At 41.5% G+C, this 22,809-nt stretch overlaps 1 protein-coding gene across 1 annotated transcript; it reads left to right on the top strand.

Annotated features, from left to right (window-relative positions):
- Nucleotides 1-1,750: 1,750 nt before the first annotated feature.
- KRCC1 (lysine rich coiled-coil 1) lies at nt 1,751-22,796 on the top strand. The gene is made up of 7 exons (XM_086747686.1): nt 1,751-1,817; nt 14,415-14,521; nt 16,185-16,286; nt 16,376-16,550; nt 17,302-17,550; nt 20,106-20,205; nt 22,010-22,796. Exons 1-7 carry the CDS (start codon nt 1,751-1,753, stop codon nt 22,794-22,796), a joined length of 1,587 nt encoding a protein of 528 aa, XP_086603812.1.
- Nucleotides 22,797-22,809: the final 13 nt, after the last annotated feature.

Here is a 22,809-nt window from a genome sequence, read left to right as displayed (position 1 = left end):
GGAATGTGGCTATATTGAACCCAGTCATTAATGGCACTAAATACTGCTTCTGATTACCAGATAACAAAGAATACAGAACAGAACAGAACAGAACAGAATAGAATAGAATAGAATAGAATAGAATAACAAGGAATATAATTATAACAAAGAATATATATTTTCAGAGTAGCCAACTAAAATCAACATATCAAAGCCCTTCTAGGACAGAGTTACAACAGAGCAGGTCTCTGCATGGGCAGACAACGGTGGTGTACTCAGTACAATGCACCCCTCGTCACGTCAGATCACAAAAAAAAAAAAAAAAGCATTTTGATCACAAAAAAAAAAAAGCATTTTGGTTGAAACAGACCATAACAAAATCTCATTTCTCCCCTTCCAGCCTCATGAATGCCACAGTGGTGTGTGCTCAGCGGGTCGTATGGGAGGAGATCAGTCATCTGCCTGCACATCACACCCATGGTTCCATCAGGCCATGGTTTCAGACCCCACTGTGGGCAAAAATGTGATGGTAAAACTGTCAATCTGAAAAAAAAAAAAAAAAAAGCCACCGGGAAAGTTGGAGAGGGCCAGAAGAGGCTGGTAATGGGGATTCCTGCTTTTTAAATACTTATGTGGAGCAAAACCCTATTTCAACCCCTTCGAAACACACTGAATTTCAAAGCTGGCCAGAGTGGCACGCCAATTTTGGAGTGCCGAGCAAGGCTGACGCCCCAGCAGCCCGTTATTCTGCGCTTTGGGTCTGGATGTGGGGCTGGAGGGGTGAGTGGCCCCGTCCTCCTACCAGGAGAACAAACAGCACCCTCTACTGCCATCTAAAAATTTATCCAAAGCACAATGTTATCAAATTTAATCGCTGCAGCTTTGGGCTGTGGTGAGGAGTACTCAGAGAAGTTGTGAATTTGAGAGAAAAAAAGGAAAAAGAGAGTGAACCCTGCATCCCGATGAGACCCCTTTTTGGGGCAACAGCAGGGAAAATTTGGGGGAAATTTTAGACTGCCTGTTCTCCTGGGGGTCGGTGTAATGAGGGCTGGGGAGGATTCGGCCCTCAAGAGGGATGGATCGATGGGGTGATCCAAGGGAGGACTGGCTGGTGGATTGGCAGCAATTTGGGGGATTTTGGGGGTGTTTTGGGTGCCAGGGGCGGAGAGGAGCCACCCAAAGTGAGGGGAGAGGCCTGCAGTTACTCATAGTTGCTAGGCTGTTACTACTAGTTAGTAGGCAGGCACTAAGCTGTTACTAGTAGCTACCAGGCAGTTATTAAAATGTTACTAGACTCTTCCTAGTTGTTATTAAGCAGTTATTAGGCAGTTATTAAGCAGGGTCTTACTAGTAGTTACTGTGAAACTCTATCAACTGGGCCATTATTAGACAGGTACTAGCAGTTCTGAGGCAGTTACTAGCAGCTGTGAGGCAGATACTAAGCTGACACTGGTAGTTACTAGTGGTTACTGGGCAGTTATGAGCCAGATACTCGTAGTTATTAGGAGCTACTAGGCAATTACAAATAGTCCCTTGTCAGTGCGCCCCTGAGGGGGAAGGCCGGGTCGGGAGGAGGGCGGCCATTGAGGGCGGGCCGGCAGCCACGGGGGTGGTTAAAGGGGACCCGAGGGGGTGGTGAGGGGGAAGCCGGCCCACGGGAGGGGCTCATTACGGGTGAGGCGGCGGTTAAGGCGGCTCGGCCTGGCCTGGCTCGGTCTGGCCTGGCGCCCCTCGAGGGCGGCGGGCTCTCCCTGCCGGCATTGCCGGGGCCATGGCGGCGGGGGAGCCGGGCAGGGAGGTTTCCCTGCGGCCTCTGCTCGCTGCTGTCCGCCGCGAAGGTGAGTGGGGCCCGGCCCCGCGGAGCCACACGGGGCCGTGAGGGAGGAGGTGGCGGCGGCGGCGGCGGCGGCGGCAGGGGCCTGTCGGAATATGGCAGCGCCGTTTTCTCTGTGAAATAAAGTGTGTGCTCGTTGTGCCACTGTGGAAAAGTAACAGGCGTTTGATGCCAAAGGCTCCAATGAGGAGCAAAATCCAACCAGAGACTTGTCTCTGGTTTTTCCCATGGAAGGAGCAGGTGGGGTATCTGCAGTGGGTCCAAACTGTTTGGTATGCAGCTTGTAAAAGGTGGTTTTATATTTAATTCTCCACTGCAAAGTGATCTTGCTCTAGCTCCATAAACTAATGTCATGCTTCTGGGACAATAAGGTGACAAACAGGTTACCTTTATATGCAGACCTGTGATGTGGAGCCCTGGAATTGAATCTTAAGGTTGTGGCTGAGAAGTGATGGGAACTTCCCCAGTGCTCTCCTTCCCAGGTAATCTCTCCTGAAATCTAGCAAATAGCACCCCAAAAAGTATTGAGCTTCCAGGAATGCCAAGCCATTCATAATGGGTATAAAATACTTGCATGTTGAAAGGCTTTGGTTAATGGTTTATAAGCACTAACTATTCAGTTGTATAATGACAATCAAGTTAAAAAAAAAAAAAGCCACACACTTAGCAATGCATAAACATGAGCTTTTGTTAAATATGTGAAACATCTATTAACAGCAGATTTCCCCATTGTCAGTTAAATTTAGTAGTATTCTTGAACAGAAATAACTCTGATGGAATTAATCACTCTGTTGAAAAAGCTGACAGCTATTTTAAGCAGTCAGCTTTCCGGAGTAAAAAAGCAACACAAGTATCTATGCTCTTCAAAGGAATCTACTTGGGGAAAGTTAGGAATGCAGTCTTTCTATGTTTAGGTTTAAATTCTATTTTCCATCCGTATTTCTTGAACTGAATTGTTATGTTCCTGAACTCCAAAATGTGCTTTGGTGCATTAGCAACAGAGTCTTTAAAAGTACTTTGACTTCTTGGGAATTTCAAGGGATTTTTAGAGTCTGAAGGTTATGTTTCTTAAATTCTCATTGTTAAGAGGTAACTTGCAGCCTTACTTTTAGTGCACAGCTGGTACAGATTTGTTGTGACCCAGACACAGCAAGGATTGGAGGTTATGCTTGTCAGTTCATACGTGTGCCAAACAAAGCGATGGAACTGGATATTATGGGTAATTTCTGGTTTGATAGCCTGTTGAAGAGGGAGGGTATCTTGAAATACAAAATCAGTAGTAACTTTTTGCTTTGGAAACTCTCTGTGGCAACAGTTCTTGATAATTTGTTAACACACACCCTCACTCCCTCGGGGTTTCTGTTTGTTTGTTTTAGCGTAAGGGGTTTCTTTTTGACTCAGTGGCAGAAAGATAAAAACCCTTGGTATTTGCAAGAGTGTAGTTAAAATCATGTGCTTTTTTTTTTTTTTAAGACTCAGTATATAGCTCTCATGTTATAATTGACTAATTTTCTCCTCTCACTCCTTTTCTATTCTGCACATGTTCCTCACTTACTGCAGTTTACAAAGTGAGGACTGAGAGTTGTTTTTCTTACCTGTTCTTAAGACCCAAAGAGGGTTAAACCGCGGCAGAGTGGAAAGGGAAAAAGATCTGTTATCCTAAGGAAATAAGTTAATACCTGGCAAGGAAACTAACAGCTTATCCTGCAATGTTTAAGAAGTCAAATGCATTAGGTTTTTCTTCAGAAGGAACTAACCACCCAGCGTAGGCTTAATCAGCCTTTTGTGGCACTCTAGTCACATTTTGATGGTGTGTTTCAAGAAGTAAGGTAAAGCTGGATCAAACTATGCTCACAGAAATTGAAAAAAAATCAAATACCTGTTGTCTGAAATCCTGAGCAATTTATTGCAGTAAAAGTGAGTTGACACTTAAGGAAAAAAAAAAGAAGAGAATCAGGGAACTGTGTTGCAAGAAGTGGACACCTTAATTCTATTAGTAGTGATTGATATATTGTATTTCAGTCTTAATGCTTTAAAATATTTTTTTCGGCGTCCTGGCTGAGCTCAGAGCACTAAGAGAGCAGGGAAAGCGTCTTGTTAGTGCTCACCTTAGGCAAAAAGGGGAGCGTTGTTTCACATCAACTGCAAGCTTCTGCTGTTGTGTGTCACAGCAGATCATAGATCCAGCTGGCCATCAAGGCTTTTAGCATGGTTTTGGTTCAGTTTGTGTATTTGAGAAGGTTTGAGCAATGCTAGGTTGAACTGTTGTTAGGTTTAACCCTTGGTTTGGTTATATGTGTGTATATACACACACACTATATATATATATATATATACACACACACATGCACTATATATATATATATATATATATAGTACTCTGTGGGGAAAAATCTTATTGTTTGAGTGGTGAAACTGATTTGTGGAAATACACAGTGCTGACATCAACAGCATTAATTGCCAAACAGCAGAGTCCAGCTTGGCGTTTCCTTGGTTTTTTTTTTTTTTTTTTACAATCACTTGAGCTTTGAAAATGAAATTAAAAAAAAATAATAATTCAAAAGGATATTCAGTGACTAAACTCGCAGAGAAAATTACATTTTAATGCTACTACAGTATTGTTTCCTTGGAGAAATGTCTTTCACATAGCTGCAGAAATTGAAATCCGTCTGGTTAGCCTCCCTTCCTCATACAGGAATCCAGTGCTGTAGTACCACAGTTCAACGTATTTGATAGGGTTTTAAAGTTTATTGTCTTTTCCTGCCCTAAGCTGGGTATCTGTGGATATCTGAGTTTATTTCTAAGATTGGTTTCTGACTGCCACCGTACAGTGACCGTGCTTGCCTGCTGTACCACAACCAAAAGTGAGGGGATTTCAGTGATGATATTTGGCTGCACTTTCAGACAGCTGATACTCTAAGCGTTCAAGGTCTTGTTCGTCTTTCATCGTGTTACGAAGCAGGAATACGATGGCCCGATTCCAAGCAATGGAGTTTGCACATCGTGTGAAGTTACAGCCAGTCAGCTGAGATGAGGTAACTGACAGTGTGCAGGCTCCTGCCTTTCTCGCTTGCCGAGTAAAGCGAATTAATGCAGTGCATGTGATGTAAATGAGCGTGGCTTACTCTGCAGCTGGGACAGGCTTCAGCATGCACACTCAGTTACGGTGAGGCTGACAGGTGGTAGCCTGAGCAGATGCACTAATCCCACTGCTTGTGCTGGTTCAGAGACAGCCATGTGAAGGGGCTTGTAAAATTAAAAAAAATATGTGGGTCAGTATTTGCTCTTGAGGACTTGCAGTTACTGAACTTGATTCATGTACATCCATCTATTTCTCATTAAAATGCTGTGTTTACTGTTGGCATTTGAGGGCAGAATTTGGCTATGTCATTTTGTGGGTTTAGTACCTTGAACTTGAAACTTTATACCTGTGCCTTCAGGGATTTGTCTAGCCTAGACTTTTTCTTTGCTACATTATTCTGCTTTCTGTCTTCCTTACCCTCAAGAACTGAGAAAGAAAAATTAATAATAGACTAAAGCTGGGAGCATTTCCTTTTTAATCAAGTGGTAGAAAATTGTGGGCTGAACAGGCTTTTTAAAATTACCTAGTCTCTGATATTTTAATTAAATGTTAGTATTTTTCCTACCACTTTTATAATGCCCTGAGGAAAGACTTTTTTTTCCCCTGCCTTTCCTACATGGCATGCCACAAAGATTCTTCTACATTCAACCTGCAAAAGTAAGAAAACAGATAACAAAGGTTTAAAGTTGAAAAGAAATCCTCACACTTCTTTCAAGTAGTTAAATAATGTTAAAATGTCCCTAAGACTTCTCACATCAGTGTTTTAATGACTTCATTGAATTGCTGTGCCACTAAAGAAGATTTAAACAAAAAAAAAAAAATTAAGTGCTGGGTATGCTTCTAAGATCATAACTGAAAATCGAGAAACAGTAAAAAAATCATTATCTTTCAATTCAGACTTTAAGAGTCTGATTTATTATTATTATTAGGCAACTTGTTTGCCAGTTTTCTAAAATCCACCTCTGTCTTTATTTCTTTAAATTGCTTCAGTTTTCTTGTTAAGAGAGTCTGCAGTTTCCATTCCCTTTTCAATGCTTGTGTTTCAGTGTTTGAACATTAAAACAATCAAGTTGATCTTGTTTTAAGAATGTGTTTCTCATTACCTCTTGATTGCTCCTCATTGTCTAGTGATTTAGGCTGGGTTTATTCTCTACATTAAAAAAAAAAACTGTATAAAACACATCTCTGGAGAAGCATTTTTATAAATGCTAAATGAATGAGCAAGAATGTAAGTACCTTGGGTATCACCTGGGTATTCAGGTGATACTTGATGTTCTCTATCTTCATCAGTCTTTTTCACTGCTATGTCAGGCTGCTTTTAATTTCACTTCCTATGAAGTATTTAGCTTCTCTCTTCTGAATGCTCTCAGAAGATGCAAGTCAGAAAATCATACCAATAAAAAGTATGCTGGGTTTTAAGTATACGTTTATTATGATCTGCTTCTGCTTTAATAACAGATTTTTTTTCTGTTTACTCAGACATTTTTATAAGTCACTTTGGAGATAAGAATGAGAAGTAATTTTTATGACAGTGAAAGTGGATATGTTTAGGAAACTTTCCTTGCTCCAATCTTTATAAAATTTGAGTGGTTTTGGGTAATTAATACATCTTCAGGGATTTGTGGCTTGTCTTAACAATGGAGGACACTTAAGTGTGAGACTCACTCACTAAAACATTAGATTTGAATCAAATTATTAGCTTACATCTCAAGCTTCAAAGGTGGCATTATAAAAAATAAAATTATGAAGCAGGACTCCAAGTGTGACTTAAACAGAACATTGATTTATGGGGAACGTATTTCTTTGAAGAAGCATAGAAGACATGAGTGTTTTGCCCTGTGACTTGCTTCTCCAGTCTTTGCAAACATCTGAAAACATACTATTTTTTTTTTTTTTCCCCCCCACTGTGGAACTGTATTACTTTAACTAGTGGCTATGAATTAAGACCACACAGCTTTTTTGCACCTTCTGTATTAGGTGTATTTTTGCCATCTGAAATGTGATCATAACTCCTCCCGGGCTGGGTTGACCTGTCTTTGCTACATGTGCTCAGGGTTGGCCGTACCAGTCTACTGCTGTAGCTCACCAGCCTCAAAGTTCCAGTGTCCTCTGTTCTCTGCAAAGTTGCGCTGGTGTTGCTGACTTTGACCAGGACCTGATGGGACTTGCTTGATGAGGCCACAGCACCATTCCAAAGGGGAACCATTCCATCTGTTACGCAAGCATGGAGCAACCACCACAGCAAGAAGTTAGAGCAGAGGTGCACTTTGTTGGCAGTAGCTCACAGAGTGCTTTTCAAAAAGTAATTTGTAAAATGCAGCTTTAGGTGGGAAAGAGGAATTGTACCCTTCTCTGATACTCTCTACTTACTTCATGCTTAATATAGCAAGATGATGGCATCTGGTGCCACTTACAAAAGCGCTTGGTTTGAAACCCTTGTTTTCTAAAAAAACCAAGGAATTTAAACCAAGATCGTTCATACCCTAACTGAAAACAGTAATGTCAAGTGACCCTGTTTATGCCAACTCTGTAATTTAGGATGATATTGAAAGGACCCATCAAAGTGAGGAACAGTTATGTTCACCAGAACTAGTTCTAACTCATCCCTTTGCAGTAGGTAACTAATTTATCCCATGGTACTGTTGCAGGAAACAGAGGTGCAGAGAAGTGAAAACCAGAGTTTTCAAGCTTAAATATCTAAATACAAACAAACCTAAGTTTGAGAATGTAGGTTTAAGGGTGTTGACCAAGTTTAACAAGGAGGCAGGAGAGCTGAGAGCAGACCCAGGGTCTCCCAGTCAGAGCCTCACAATGAACAGTTCTGGTTTTGTCACTTTTGGATGCAACTGAATGCCATTAACAGTTAAGTCCTTCTTTCTGTAGATATCTTTATATTTGATATTCACATTCTTGATCTCATCCTTAGGTCTTGAGTGAACCGTTTTTATTGCAGTCCCGCAGTGCAATTTTAGCACCGGCATCCGGAAGTGTCAATAATTGTGTATGTTTACAAACCCACACAACAGAAACAGCTATTTGGATGGCTGGGGAATTAGTAGTGGGATAGCAAGCAGTCTTAGCATCCCTCTCTCTTAAGACATGTGTGAGGGGAGGTATTTAACAGCCAGATCCTTCTGAATTTAGCACCAGTAAGGGACTCTGTGGCAGTAAATAGGACAAGGACTAAATGGCCAGAGAACCAAAGCATTGTTTAGGGCAAGGTTGCATCATATTGCAGTCAATGATCACTTATTAATTCTGCAGACTATATAGGAAGGCAGCTTTCCAGTCTCGCTAGTGTTAGGAGCACTTGACACAGGCAGACACTTGGAAGCCCAGGAAGGGGATGGCTGTTCTGATATTTTGTGGAGATACTATCTAAATAAACTAACTACGAGAGTTTCTGGAAAAGGATCTAGTAGTGAATGAGACTGGGATTCCTGGTAAGCTTAAGTAATAAAGCACAAGAAGGCAGCCAGCATTTTTGCGGAATGAGAGGCTGCACATGTATTTCATTAGTGTACAGCGCCTGAAGACAGCAATGCTGCTGTCTGGTTTCGGGTGGGTTTCTCAGACTTTTTCGTAGTGTGGGAGTATCACAAGTCTTCAGCATCTCGAATGAACTCACCTTGTCCCATTTCTCAGTGCAGAGGCATAAGCTGTCTTTCCAGCCTCATTCTCTCTCACCTTCTCCCACGCCCTCTTCTATTAGGGCTCCGTAGCCTCTGCAGTGTATCAGGAATTTGAATCTGATTGTACAGCAACCTTTTCTTAAAATACTCAAGTATCTTGGATTGCTACTCTAAATTAGTAGTGTTACAAGTCCGAGAAGGAATACAGATTGACTTTTTTGTGTGTATTTTGCTTTTTTGCATTTTATAGAGATTTTTGATTGATTAAAAAAATCTTTTTGACACCTGTTCTATATCCTAGACTTTAAGCTCTTGAATCATAATAAGAGCTAAAGTGATAGGAAGAAATACTGTAGTGACTACTGAGAATTAGTAGTCAAAATAATAAAAAATTATTCCTTTCTTCAAAAAGAAAGTGGAAAACTTCACCTGTTTGTCTACTTTTCCCTTTGGGACCGTGCTAATTCTAACAGGTTATGACTAAGGATAGCGACTGTGTCCAGGGTCTGCTTTCTTTGGCCTTGACAGCCCAACAGCAACAGTATTTTCTTTGTGCGTGAATGGTCGCTTTTTTAAGGACAGCTCTTCAGTAGCACATTCATGGAAGTTTAGACTGTCACATTTTCTTTCTGGACATACAAGTGAAGCGTGATGAAGCAGGTAGGTGTTACCTGGCGTGTTGGATGGATGTTTTCTTGATGTCTGGGTGGTACTTGAATACTCACTTCGCATTCTATCTAATCAGTCGTCTCTGACAGGTACATTTCTCAGCCTGGTTCCCCCTGACAAGAAGTATTTCTTAAGAGCTTAGGAAGGATAACGGGGCAAAGCAAATAGTACAGCTGAGGCAGATGGTGTGTTGGTGAGCTGATAATTATATCTGCTTGAAATGAGAAAGCTATAAATACACATTGTTAATACGCGCAGCCTCATGTTTCTGTAGTTCTCCACTGTCATCCTGGCTCCTTTCCTTGTGTGTGTATCCTTCTGCTGTCGTCAGTGCCGCCTTAGAGCAGAAGATCTTTTTTTTTTTTCTTTTTTTCCTTTTGTGGTTATACTACACTCACTAGAAATGGGTTCTAATCCTTCTTATACTTCTAGACACTTGGAAATCAAGAACTGCACTCTTGTTTTTATATATTCATGTAAACAGGGTGCCCTCAAGACAACTGAAGCCCCAAAGCTAGTCATTTTAATCTACCATGCCTGACCTTTTAGTGGTGGCCTTACCTGTTGTTAACATCTGGAAGCACCAGCAAAGTTTGGATCACCTGTACTTTCAGAAGCTGTGCTGCCCACAACCAGTCCTTGCAATCTCATTGTTGTGAGGTGACACTGCAAACAGCTGTTGCTGAGGAGAGGTACCCATCTGATTGGTGGGGTTTCTGAGCCCAGAAGCCTGGGGGAATTTTTGTAGTGCTCCACATGGCCCATGAACATCGAGTTAAGTCTTTGAGGGATCTTTATCTGAAGGTTAATTTGCTCTGCTAAGGTCACTTGCAAAGCTCTTCTTAGCGTTTCAGTAGGATCAGATTCATCCTTTGATTGCCAGAAGCTCCTCATGTGTGCTGCATCACTTTGTGCATTCTTTTAGGTACATAAACTGCTGTTAATATTTGCTGTTGCTGTAGTATGTCTCTTCTTAGGATGTCGGTGGACTTCAGAAAACCTGAGATCTTACAGCATGTCTATGGCAGTGCCAGGTACCATGGGTTTCATAATGTAGCTGAGGAATCTGTGGCAAGGACAGACCATAAGACCTACTAAGAATCACATGGAAAAAAATGTTACGACTGAGTCATTAGTAAATGTGATGTGTGGGCTGGATTAATGTCTTCAGTCCATTTTTTTTTTTTTTCTCTCCCCTCTGAAGTATGGGCTGTTGACTAAAAACTGTTTATGTTTGGGAGATAACCTAAAAATAAAGGAAAAGCTACACTGAAAATTACTGACTGACTTCCTCATGTGGCATTAATGTTTGTATCTTTTATTTAAAAAAAAATACTACTCTCCCATCTCATATTTTTAAAACACTTTTATCCATATCCTTTTATTAAGGAGCAGTTCCCTGTGTGACAAACAGTAGTTGGTCTGTTTTGCAATGAACCATTCCCTAATGACAGAAAGTTGATCTGAACAGTTGCCCCAAATTCATGATACCGGTACCTTTATTGAAACATTTTGGAGGCATAAAAATGGCAGGGTCGGTATGTCAGTTCTGCAAGGCTCCTGCTTTTGATTGACTCTCTGAAAAATTTCTGATGGCATGGTTACAAACTGTAAGGTAAGCTGGTTTTTAAAAAAGTTTTTCTCAGTTGCAGAAAAGATGTCTTGTGAATCTGAAAGCTAAAGACCTCAAGTTCAACTTAATATTTATAGAACTGGTTGCACACAGGCAGCAGTAGCATAGATCTCCCCGTGCTCTGTCATTTTTGTGTCACAGATGACCCTGAGGCATAGTTAAACGGAGAGAGGGCAGGCTCATTCGTGACCCTTCTCTGGAAGTGAGCAGAGCCTTGTCATTTAGCAGAGAGGACTGTTGATGTGCATGCTTGCCGTTGGGAAGGAGCCTGCACTTGCCCAGATCAGGCTGAAGACCATTTGCAAATTAATGCCTGGTGGGGGTTTAAGTGAGAGAAACCTCAGTTTATTCCTGAACTTGTCTCCATGCAGTTTGTCAGAAAACCGTGTAGAAATCTGCTAACTGTAGAGAAAATAAAAAGACCGTTTTTATGTACAGGTTTTCCTGTGATTTGAGGCTGAAATTATCTGTTAAGTGGCTACGCACCGCTTCGTTTTCAGAAGAGCTTGTAGCTGTGCTTCTGACCGACTTGGGTAGCAGCTGCTGCATCCTTTTTTTGCGGACTGGGATGTTTTGGCCTTGTTTGGTCTAAGGAAAGCAGACAGGATTATGCTGTGCTTGTCTCCATCATACTGACAGAGCCAGAGCTGAACTCCCGTGCTGTGGCTAATGTAACAGCAGGTGGATGCCAAGAGCTGCATTAAAGCAGGTTACGTTACCACGCTCGTGATGCTGGTCTGCGTTCCACAGCCAAGCTGTTGCTTGAGAACCCTGCCTGTTTCATGTGATGTGTTAATGGTCATCTTGTGACCCCAGAGAAAAACTGAGTAGAGCAAACTTTAAAGTTTCAAAATCAAGGCAGGTGTTGTGAACTCTGCCTTTATTTTTGTAGGTATTTCTGTCTTGGGGGAGAAACAAATTCTTGGGCTTAGCAAATGTTAGACTGAGGTAGGAGACTTCACTGAGATTGTTATAGCTCTGCATTCGTCACTGCTGATTCAGCTGTAGTAGCGTAACCTTATCTTGAGAAAAGATAGAGCCAAAACAGGGACAGCAGTGTTAGGAGGTGAAAAATGGAGAGACTTAATGAGAAATAGAAAACACAACACTATAAAGAGAAAAGAGAACTAAAATGATGTGATAAGTTTACAAGGAAGAAACAATCTGAGTATGTCAAGTCCTGTCAGCCTTTTTACAATACTGAAGAATGAAAACAACTCTTATAACAATTAAGAGCAGTATTTAAAGCTCTCCCTAGAATATATATCTATATATATTAGTGCAATTCATCAGTTACTGCAAAATGCCGTTGAGGATGAGGACACAGCAGGGTTCAGGACGGCTCCAGGAGGTACAATAGGAGTTACTTGGACAACTGGACTTCTGCTCCCTGCAATCCAATCTTTTCATTACACTGGTCAGCCAAGAAGAAGGTGAATTAAAAACCGACTTGTAATTTAACATTGCAAAGTTTGTAGGGTTTTTTTTGTAGCATGCACTTGATTGGTTTTTGTCTGTGCAGTTCATTGCTAAGTCAAGGAAAATATGCAATTGCAATGTCCTTAACTAACATAAAAAGGTCTGTCTTTAAAACAAAGATCTCTTTTCCAGTAAGAAGTCACACAAATGGAAATATAGTGAATACTGCCCATGACAGCAGTATTTCATAGACATATGTGCCTGTTTGCATTGCAATTTGCCTTTTCTTGGTTTTTTTTGTTAAATGAAGAATATTGTTCCATTTACCTTCCTCTAGGTAGCTGTTCTTACAGTTCAGTACCCTTGAGCAAACTGGTGTAATTTTTCCTCTGTAAGTGGCTTTTTCTGCTACAAACATTGCCAGATTAATGCGTTTCAGGTGCAAGAAAGGCTGTCAGCTAATGCCCAGAACCAAGTCGTCGGATTTTTCTTCTGTGGATCGACTCAAGTAGTTTATTGTGTCTATGTCTCATAGCTCTGCTTGAAGGGGCTAATCTGGGTGATACTGGCTCAGTTACAGTGTGTGTCATACAGCTTGTACTGAAATTCATTCTGATTTTAAGTGGCTTTTTACTTGTGCAAAGATAGCAGTCGTGTTGTCCAGGGCGCACACGGGGGACTGGATAGACTCTAGTCTTTCCTTAATCATTTGGGAACTGATCATCCCACAGCTTGGCACTGTTATTTAGACTTAGAGGACACACTGCACAATATTTGATTCTAGCAAGCTTTGAAAAGAATGGCAAAGGCTTGTTGCCTTCATGGGTTCCTAGATGCCTTTTGGCACTGAGCCTTAAGACCATAGGGAGCGATGCCGTCCTAGCCTGCTATCTCCGCAGCCTGCGTGCGAATCACAGTAAGCCAGCTGCTCCACATGTGGCTTCAAGGATGGGCTGTTAGGTAAACTTAGAGGGATTAAGCTCAGTTAAAGATATCTTTTATACTTTCACCAATATTTTCCCTTTAACCTCAGCTTCGTTTAAAGAGTACGGTTTAGTTGAACTGTCTAGGTACGTGGCTTCCTTGATTTTTGCTTTAAACTTGTTTAACTTCAGCTTATTTTTAAGAGCAAGGCATGCCAAAAAGTGAAAATCTAGCTTAATTGGAGTTAGTGTGATCTACTGGGGGTGAAAAAGGAACAGATATTCTTAGAGTTTGTCAGCACAGGAAAAGTGGTGGTGGTGTAGCAGCATGGGTAAACTTACTCTCTGAAAACATAGCCTGTACCAGAGAAGTGTTTCAAGCAACATGAGTTAAACTGTTTTCCCTAATGAATTAAGTGTATTGAGAGGAGAAAGAACTGCGGAGGTGATGTAGCTTTGTCTTTGTGAGGGTTTTGCTGGCATAGCTGTGCTCTTCTGAAGGATGTGTTTAATTCCCTTAATTGACATGTTGCTGGTAGTACTTCTAAGTGCTTATTGGTGTCCTGTCCCCCCCAGATCAGATGTGCCTGCGCATGCAATTATTGAGGAATAGCTTCAAGTCTGAGCCAATTTTAGTACGAATTAAAACTGTATCCAGGCCATGAGTTACCTGGGAAAAGGGCAATGCAAATCCAAACAAGCCATTGGAACAGTTTCTCCCCATATAACTAACCAGTTAAACTGTTACGGGGGACACAGGTACAACCTTCCTAAGCATCAGAGGCTTCCTGACCTTTCTCCTGTACTGAGCTGTTCCCGGAATTTCTTTAAATCTCTTCTTTAAGGAGTGTTCCCATATTTAACGAACTATGGTCTAGTCCAGTTAAAATCCTTATTTTTAGGCCGTTAGTCAAGTATTTCTGACATTGTGCCCTATTTGAAGTGAACTGAAAAGGCAATGAAGGGTGTCTGTCTTCTTTGGTTTTAAAGTGTTGGTATTTTTACAGTAATACTCCGTAAGTCCATGAGAGCTACACTCCTGTAAGTAGGAAGGTTTAGGTGGCTTTACAGCATTGCTTTGAAGCTGCAGCAAGGTATGGTGTAATTCAGTGGATGAACATTGGTTCCTTCACCCTGTGCTGTATGTGAATATTCAAGTGTTTGATGTTTTGTGTAAGCAAAGACATGCAAATACATCTTGACCTAACTACCGTCTGATTTTTCTTTTGCTCTTTCCATTTAGATGACATTTTAGATGAGGCAACAAGGAAAGACCTTTTCACCGACTCTTTCTGTAAGGTTTGCGGGGCAGTGCTGCAGTTTGAGTCTCAAAGGATGTCACACTATCAGGTAGACTTGGAAGGGAGGATTTCTCCTAGCAAGCACTGGGGCTCTGGCTTGTTTGTTTGGACTTTCTAGTTAATGTTATAAAAAGCAACTTATGAATTTTTTTTTTTTATAGTGTGCTTCCCAAGGTTTATGCTAGGCTTAGACATTAACCAGACTTGAATGTGAAAGCTGTTCAGTATAGTGAAAGGCAATCTCCTGAATATTGCAGCATGATTTTAGAGGGAACTGGGCAGGTTCAGGCCATGCTGGATATGAGATTGAAGCAGATCTGCACCACGTGAGCCGGAGCATACGTATGGCCTGGGGCAGTGCTGGTTATAGAGGATCAAGGTCATGCCTTCTGATGCTTCACCCAGTGATACACACGTGCTGTGCACCAGTATCTGCTTGAGGCCAGTTGTAAGAATCATGCTGAAGGCATTTCTTGGAACAACTGTGTGCTTTGGGATGTTGCTGTAGACATGGGAAAGCGTGCTTGATTTTTGGAGCTTAATCTTGAGGGTGTGCAGGTTTCCAGGCACAGACATTTCTGTGCTTTTTCTTTCTTCTTGCAAGAGTTAAAGTTTAAAATGTTAGTTTCTGTCAGGAGTCTCTTGCTATTGACATTATTAAGACTTAGGTCTTGCAAGGTGTTGTATTTCCTTACTTTGGTTTAACTTAAGCAGTAGTTGTACTGTCAGAACTTCAGAGAGTTCAGACCCTCGGTTTGATTTTCTATTTTTCAAATCAAAACCCAGCTGAGGATAACAGATGCAATTGTAAAGTTACCTGACTTCACTGTTAGAAAATGAGTTGATGGAAATAATTTACTCACTCTTCTCAGTTGTGCTTGTATTGTCTAGCCAGAAATGATAGGTGCTCTTTCTCTTTGATAATACTCTTGTAACATTCTGCACTGCTCTTCAGGATCCTTAAAAAACATCTAAAAATCACCAGATCAGAGAAGACAATTTACTTGTTTTGGTTTGTAGGTTACCACTATATAGTGTATCATGTGAGTCAGTACATCACAAGTGCAAGAGTTTGGAGGCTAGGGGTTCAGAGAGCATCTAAGAATTAAAAAAATAGTTGCAGCTGAGGGAAGTATATGTTAACACTCAATTTTAGTTGCCTGTACTGTTGTATCCTCAGTAGAAAGGTGTTGAAATCTCCATAGACTAACTCAGCTTCCAGGGAGCCCTGTTTAGTCTGCCTGTACAGTCAGGAGAGAGACTTTTTATTTAGAAAGGTAAGTTAGGTCCTGCTTCCTGTATTCTTCTGTGCCATGACATGGGGCAGCCTTGATGTCAAGCTCCCAGGCTTAGTGGTAAAGGAGCGTAGCAGACTTGCTCTGTGGCATGGCTGCATTCCTTTCCTTATGTATTTTAGCATCCCTGTTTGTAAGGGGACGTGTCAGAATTTTTGGTTCCCCAGAGAGTTGAGAGCTGATGACTCCAAGGGCTGCTTGAGGCAAAATATTATGAGTAATGCTAAGTACTAAATTCTTGATTAAAGTATGGTATTGTTACATGAGCTGGAGTTTGTCTGTTTGTGGCTCTGCTTTATACAAATACAATTTGGCAAGTGTTGAAAGCAGGTTTTGATGAATGAAGTCCCAGTCACTGGATATATCAATGCTTGGATTCTTGTTACTGAAGCAGGAATAATTCTAGTCTCTTTCCAGGGCAAAAAGCATGCTCAGAAAGTTCATCTTTACGTTCAAATGCATGGTGGGAAAAATGAGAGGCATGGCAAACAGTGGAAAACAGATTGTGTCAATTTTCAGGTGACTGTTCCTCCTCATTGCTAAATAAAATGCTTGTTCGTATACTTCAATGAATGCTTGTAACTGAGCTTGCCCTTGCCTGGTTTCAGATGGATGGGAGTGGAGTACTGGACAAAAACAAATCCTGCAATCTCTGCAACGTAACTTTTACTTCCCCAGTTGTTGCTTTGTCTCACTACTTGGGAAAGATCCATACTAAAAAGCTGAAGCAATTATCAGGAGAGAAAGCCCACGTGCCAGCACAGAGCACGCAGCCTCTTTCTGGTAAGACCTAAATAATTTGCTTTGCATATGTTTTCCTGTCACTCTCTGAAACAGATGCAGAGAAGTATCTTCCTACACTTGCCATGTCTCTATTCCTTTCTATTCTGCCAAGGTTGTAGAGCTGTCCTGTGGTAACTGCTTAGGTGAATGAACAAAGATGCTACCCTGTGCAGCTCTGAAGCCCTGGAACCTTGTTTTCAAGTTCTCTGTCTTTCATTGACTGAAACTGAAGACAAATATTTGGTTTTTTTTTTTATTCATGAAAGGTCTTTATTGTTCTGAGAATGCACTGCAGTCCCAACAACATGTTACTCTGATAAATTAATATGATAAGTAATTAAAAAACAGTTAGTCGTCAAGCCACACTTAACTGGTGTTAGGCCTGTACAAATTGAACTGTATTTAAAGATGGAGCATACTGTTTGTGCTCTGAATCACCCTCTGCAGGGTAAATCTACCATCTTGGATTGTATAAGGACCTTAGAGTGCCCAGCTGTCAAACACAGCTGATTTTTTTAGATATCTAATGGTGGGATTTCTGAATATTCCAGGGCTGTGTTCCTTATCCATCTGTACTTTCATACCCTTAAAAGGACTAAGATATTTTATAGTGTCTTAGTTCAGCACCCAGCAGACTGTTCCCTTTTCCAGCTTCATAGTTCTGCAATCACCTGTTTTGCTCCATGAAATTAGTTTAGCTTTTCCTTCACTGTGCTGTCAGCAAATTTAGCCTCTACTTCCATGTCTCCAGCTTTACAGAAGCCATCAGCTGAGAAGCCCTTGCTGCATTCAAAAGCTGGAGAATCTTTGTCATCATCCAACCCAAGGTTGCAGATAAACGATCCAGAGAAATACTGCAAGCTCTGCTGTGCCCCCTTCAATAATCCAGTCATGGCTCAGCAGCATTATGTTGGTAAGAAACACAGAAGAAATGAAGTACGGAAGAAGATATTGGAGGAGCTAGGAGACAAACCTTTCCCTGCAGAATCCAGCACAAACAGTAAGCAGAACATGAGCAAGTGTTACACTCAGAAATTGTAACTAGAGTGCTCGGTTCTGATTTGTTTAAGGAATTGCTCTGATGTGTGTGAGGAAATGATAGTCTTCTGCTGTGTTACAGAACAAGTTCATTTCTTCTTTTCAGTTTGGTTTATGAACTGCTGAAGTTCTGTCTCTGACAGCTGTAAGTTGGAAAATATTTCTTACTGACTCAGAGACCCAAATCCAGTCCTCACCAGGTTCTACAGTCAAATTCAAAGGATCATAAAAAATAGCCCAATCCCCAGGTCCAAGGCCAGGATCACTTATATCTGTGCCATTCTTAAGATGTTCATCCACTTTGTTCTTAAAAACAGTCTGTGCTGGAAGCTCCATAACTTCCATGAGGAACATCTCCCAGGGCTTCCTGATCTTTACCTTCTTGGTCTTAAAACCTTCTACTGACACTGAACTCAGCACTCTGTGACCACAGTGTATTTCTGAGCTGTGCGCAGAACAAGTTGCAGACACAAGAATTGAATAATTTGTTTCCTTTTTGTCACATTCTTTAAATAATTGAAAACTGGTGTCATGTCTTCCCTTAATCTTTTTATTCATGCAACTGGTTGTGGTAATTATTTCAATCTTCCCTCATAAGGAAATGTTTCCTAAACAATCATTGCTCTCTAGCCTCCCCTCAGGACTGTCTCCGGCTCAAGCACTGTGTTCAGAGCCAAGGGTTTGTTGCTGTGCAACCTCTCACTTTGAGGGGTCATCATCTGGTCCTGTGCAACGGAACTGTCAATCCTTTCTTTAGTAAGGAATTCAAAATACTACCTGATAGTCAAAAGTCATTGTTAAAACAGCATAAAACAGCTCTCATTAAGTCATGATATAATTTAAACAAAATAATACATTTTGATGCAAAACAATAGCCTATTGGAATTAATGTTGCGCTTTGCTAATGGATGACGCTCTTGGGGTTGCATGGGGGAAAAAGGTTCCTCACTGATTTCAGCTTGTAGGATAGGAGACAATGACAACCTAGGAAACACAAGGATTTTCCTCATCCGACCTTACCTTATATTTGTCTGAGGCTCTGTGTACCATATTCATAGTGAGCTATACTGTCAATTCCTTCAGCTTCTTCACAGGGTTGAACCAGCACTGCATGAACATTTGGGCAGGTGATGTTTAAACTGATCATATTTTAGCTAAATCTGGACTGACTGGATTGGTATCTGTTGGTGCTTGCTTTGGGTCACGTGTTTTGTTCAACATCTTTGTCGGCGACATGGACAGTGGGATAGAGTGCACCCTCAGCAAGTTTGCCAATGACACCAAGTTGTGTGGTGCCGTCGACACACTGGAGGGGAGGGATCCCATCCAGAGGGACCGTGACAGGCTGGAGAGGTGGGCCCATGCAAACCTCCTAAAGTTCAGCCAGGCCAAGTGCAAGGTCCTGCACCTGGATCGGGGCAATCCCAAGCACAAATACAGGCTGGGCGGAGAAGGGATCGAGAGCAGCCCTGAGGAGAAGGACCTGGGGGTGCTGGTTCATGAGAAGCTCAACACGAGCCAGCAATGTGCACTTGCAGCCCAGAAAGCCAGCCTCATCCTGGGCTGCATGAAGAGGAGAGTGGCCAGCAGGTCAAAGGAGGGGATTCTGCCCCTCTACTCCACCGTTGTGAGACCCACCTGGAGTGCTGCATCCAGTTCTGGATCCCCCAAAGTAAGAACATGGACCTGTTGGAGTGAGTCCAGAGGAGACCACAAAGACAATCAGAGGGCTGGAGCACCTCTCCTATGAGGACAGGCTGAGAGAGTTGGGGCTGTTCAGCCTGGAGAAGAGGAGGCTCTGGGGAGACCTTAGAGCGGCCTTCCAGTACCTCAAGGGGGCCTGCAGGAAAGATGGGGAGAAACCCTTTAGCAGGGCCTGTTGTGGTAGGTCATGGGGTAATGCCTTTAAACTAGAAGGAGGTAGATTTAGACTGGATATAAGGAAGTGGGGTTTTTTGGTTGGTTTTTTTTTGTTTGTTTTGGGTTGGTGTTTTTTTTGTTTACAATGAGGTTGATGGAACACTGGCACAGGTTGCCCAGAGAGGCGGTGGATGTCCCATCCCTGGAAACATTCAAGGCCAGGTTGGACGGGGCTCTGAGCAACCTGATCTGGTTGGAGATGTCCCTGCTTCTTGCAAGTAGGTTGGACTAGACAACCTTTAAAGGTCCTTTCCAACCCAAACTATTCTATGATTTACAATAGTATTTAATTTTTCAGTACAGTTCATCCTCATCAGAATTTGACGGTGGGTTACTGGAATTGTCTTGGATCACTTCAGTCATCGGAAATACTCCTTGTTAGTGTTAAAGCATGGTTACACTGCAACTGAACACCTCACCAGCTCTCTTCATAAATATTCCTGTAGTGTAAAATTGCAGCAGAGACTTTACATCTGCATATAAATGCTGTTTATGGGAACATTACATTAGGACTCTTGCATGGGATGGAATCGTGACATGCGCTGAATTTTGCCGTTCATTTGCAGTCTCTCTGACCTCCACGTTCCTTCTTTTCAGCAGTTGGGGTTGGTTATTACATGTGCCCCGTATGTGACATCGCACTTACTTCTATAGAAACCTACCAGTCCCACGTGCAAGGAAGTAAGCACCGAGCTAAGTAAGTCAATAACTCTTTTGTTACTATGTCTCTAATTTGTGCTTTCAAACTTTTCCATTAGCCCTGTAGTCTACTATTAAGTGACTTTAGTTGGTGGGTTTTTTTGTTTTAGTTTGGGTTTATTTTGTTGTTGTTGTTGTTTGGTTTTGGTTGGGTTTACTGGTTTCCAGGGGCACTGTCCATTTAAACATCAGACTTGTGACTGAAATCCAGTCTTAAGAGTTGCACCTTCAATGACAACCCACCAGAAAGGTCCTGAAACTTGTATGGTTTTCCCACTTATTTTTCTGTCTGGGGATAGCAACAGCTGTTTTGAAACAGCATCTTTGGTGCTCAGTCTAGAAGGAAGTGGTCTGAACCTAAAGATTCCTACTGACAGGGCAAAGAAGATCTTAGTCCCAAAACGTGCCGAGTCTCTGTAATTGTGTTGTTTTCAGGGTTAATCAACATACATCTTGCGTTTGGCATAAGATAATTTATGGGATAGCAGCCTTCCAGTACCTAAAGGGGGCCTACAAGAAAGCTGGAGAGGGACTTTTGACAAGGGCGTGTAGTGTTAGGACAAGGGATATTGGCTTTAAACTAGGAGAGGGTAGATTTAGATCAGATTTAAGGAAGAAATGCTTCACTGTGAGGGTGGTGGGACACTGGACCAGGTTGCCCAGAGAAGCTGCGTATGCCCCATCCCTGGAAGTGTTCAAGGCCAGGTTGGACGGGGCTTTGAGCAACCTGGTCTGGTGGAAGCTGTCCCGTCCCAGGGCAGCTGTGATTCTATGACAGCTCTTGTACTTTCCTTTTTACCTAGAAGAGGGGCTTGCAGACTGTTAATTGCAGAATGGATATGATGGTGATTTAAGATGTATTTTTTAGAGACTGCTGTGCAAGTAGGCTAAATATCAAAATTGCTTACATAGAATCATAGGATGGTTAGGGTTGGAATGTTTACCTTTTTGTAAGATGCATTTTAAGGGAAGGCACAATAATAATATAACCACAAGAGACTGGTGTAGAGTTGATATGATTTTAAATGTTTTAGTCAACAGAATTAGAGTCCCTAAAACAGCAGTGTAGGGAACTACCACAAGCCTACCTATAGTTTAACAAAATGGACGTATGTAGCTGGTGAATTAAGGCAGAACAAGATGCATTTAAGGGATGGGTCTCTGGACCTGCCCTTCCCACGTCTAACCACTTTGTCTTCCAGATTGGGGAAAGGGAGAGTAGAATATAAACTGATAGGTAGCTTTGCCTTGAGAACACATTTGTTGTGTTTAGGTTTTTGAGCAATCCATGTTGGTTGCTTCTGTTCTGTTTTGTTTCTGCTGTGGAGTCTCACAATTTGCCTGAAATACCTGTAACTGTTCAATGGAATGAATTTCATAAATAAATTAGTCACTTCATTACTTGTCAGTCAGTATATAATGTAATTGCTTCCTATCTGCAGCTAATTTGAGATCAGTTAATAAGAGAGAATCTTATTTTTTCTTTTTAAAAATTAATTTTAAAAATGTATGTGCTTATTTTAAAAACATTTTCTTCTTGCAGCATCCTAGGTCACAAGAAACTCATTTTGTCTTCATGAAGTTATTCCAGATTTTCAGTTTTCAGAGTAGAATCTGTGCCCTGTAACTTCAGCTTTACAGATGGGATTGTGTGTTAACAGGGTCCATGTAGTTACGCAGAACAATGCACTTGGAATATGTTCTTTTTCTAACTCTGGAACTATGACCTTTTTTTTTTTAACTCAGCAGATGCTAAGCAAATTGGTCAGTATTAACTAAGACTTTCTATCCAATTTATGCAGAGAAGCAGCGCTTGTCAATCTCATGAATAAATCGAAGAAAACTGACTCTTTTCAAGATGAATTAACGGCTTGTGGTAACGTTCAGAAAGCTGGAGATCTAGAACCAGGAGGGTATTTAGGAAAAGCAGAAGAGGAAGACCTTCAAGATAAAACTGTCGAAGGAGGAAGTGGTCTTGGTGAGGTTATATTTTCAGACTTCAAGTGTGAACAAGGCCAGCATTACAGCTTTTTCTCAGAAAGCCAGTCATCTACAAATACTGGGGAAAACTTGCCAAGCTGGGTATCAGCTTCTGAGCATCCACTACAAGAGACACCTAATCATTGCTATAACAAAGGATACTGTAAAAAAGAGCAAGAAGAGCAAGCATCTGAGGTGGCCACCATCAGAGATAAGAGCTTCAGCCTATCGGTTGCAGAATCTAAAGACTGCCACAAACTTACGCTTGCTGAGACTTCGGTCAGCTCCTACAGAAAAGAACAGAAATTTCAGATAAAGCATTTTAAGGAGGAAATATACATCAGTGAAGAGCTGAAGTATGAGAAAGAAGCCACAAAGCAGAAAAGAAAGAAAAATAGTGAAGGCGCAGGTTTTGGAAGTGAAAAGCAGAAGAGAATGAAATTTGAGATAGATTTGGTAAATGAGAAGAAACCAAGACCTTACAAAATGTTTAAAGAAAACCCCACTGAGAAAGGGAGCAAAAAGCCCAAAAAAGATAAAAAGAAGCCACAGGCAGATGTCAGAAGAGAAGAGGAGCTTCTTTGGGATGAATCTGTCTTGGGATGTTGATAAAGGTTTTGCT

Source organism: Chlamydotis macqueenii, chromosome 4, assembly GCF_036417535.1.
Source record: "Chlamydotis macqueenii isolate bChlMac1 chromosome 4, bChlMac1.mat, whole genome shotgun sequence".
NCBI lineage: Eukaryota > Metazoa > Chordata > Aves > Otidiformes > Otididae > Chlamydotis > Chlamydotis macqueenii.
This window is presented reverse-complemented; position numbering and strand designations above follow the sequence as displayed.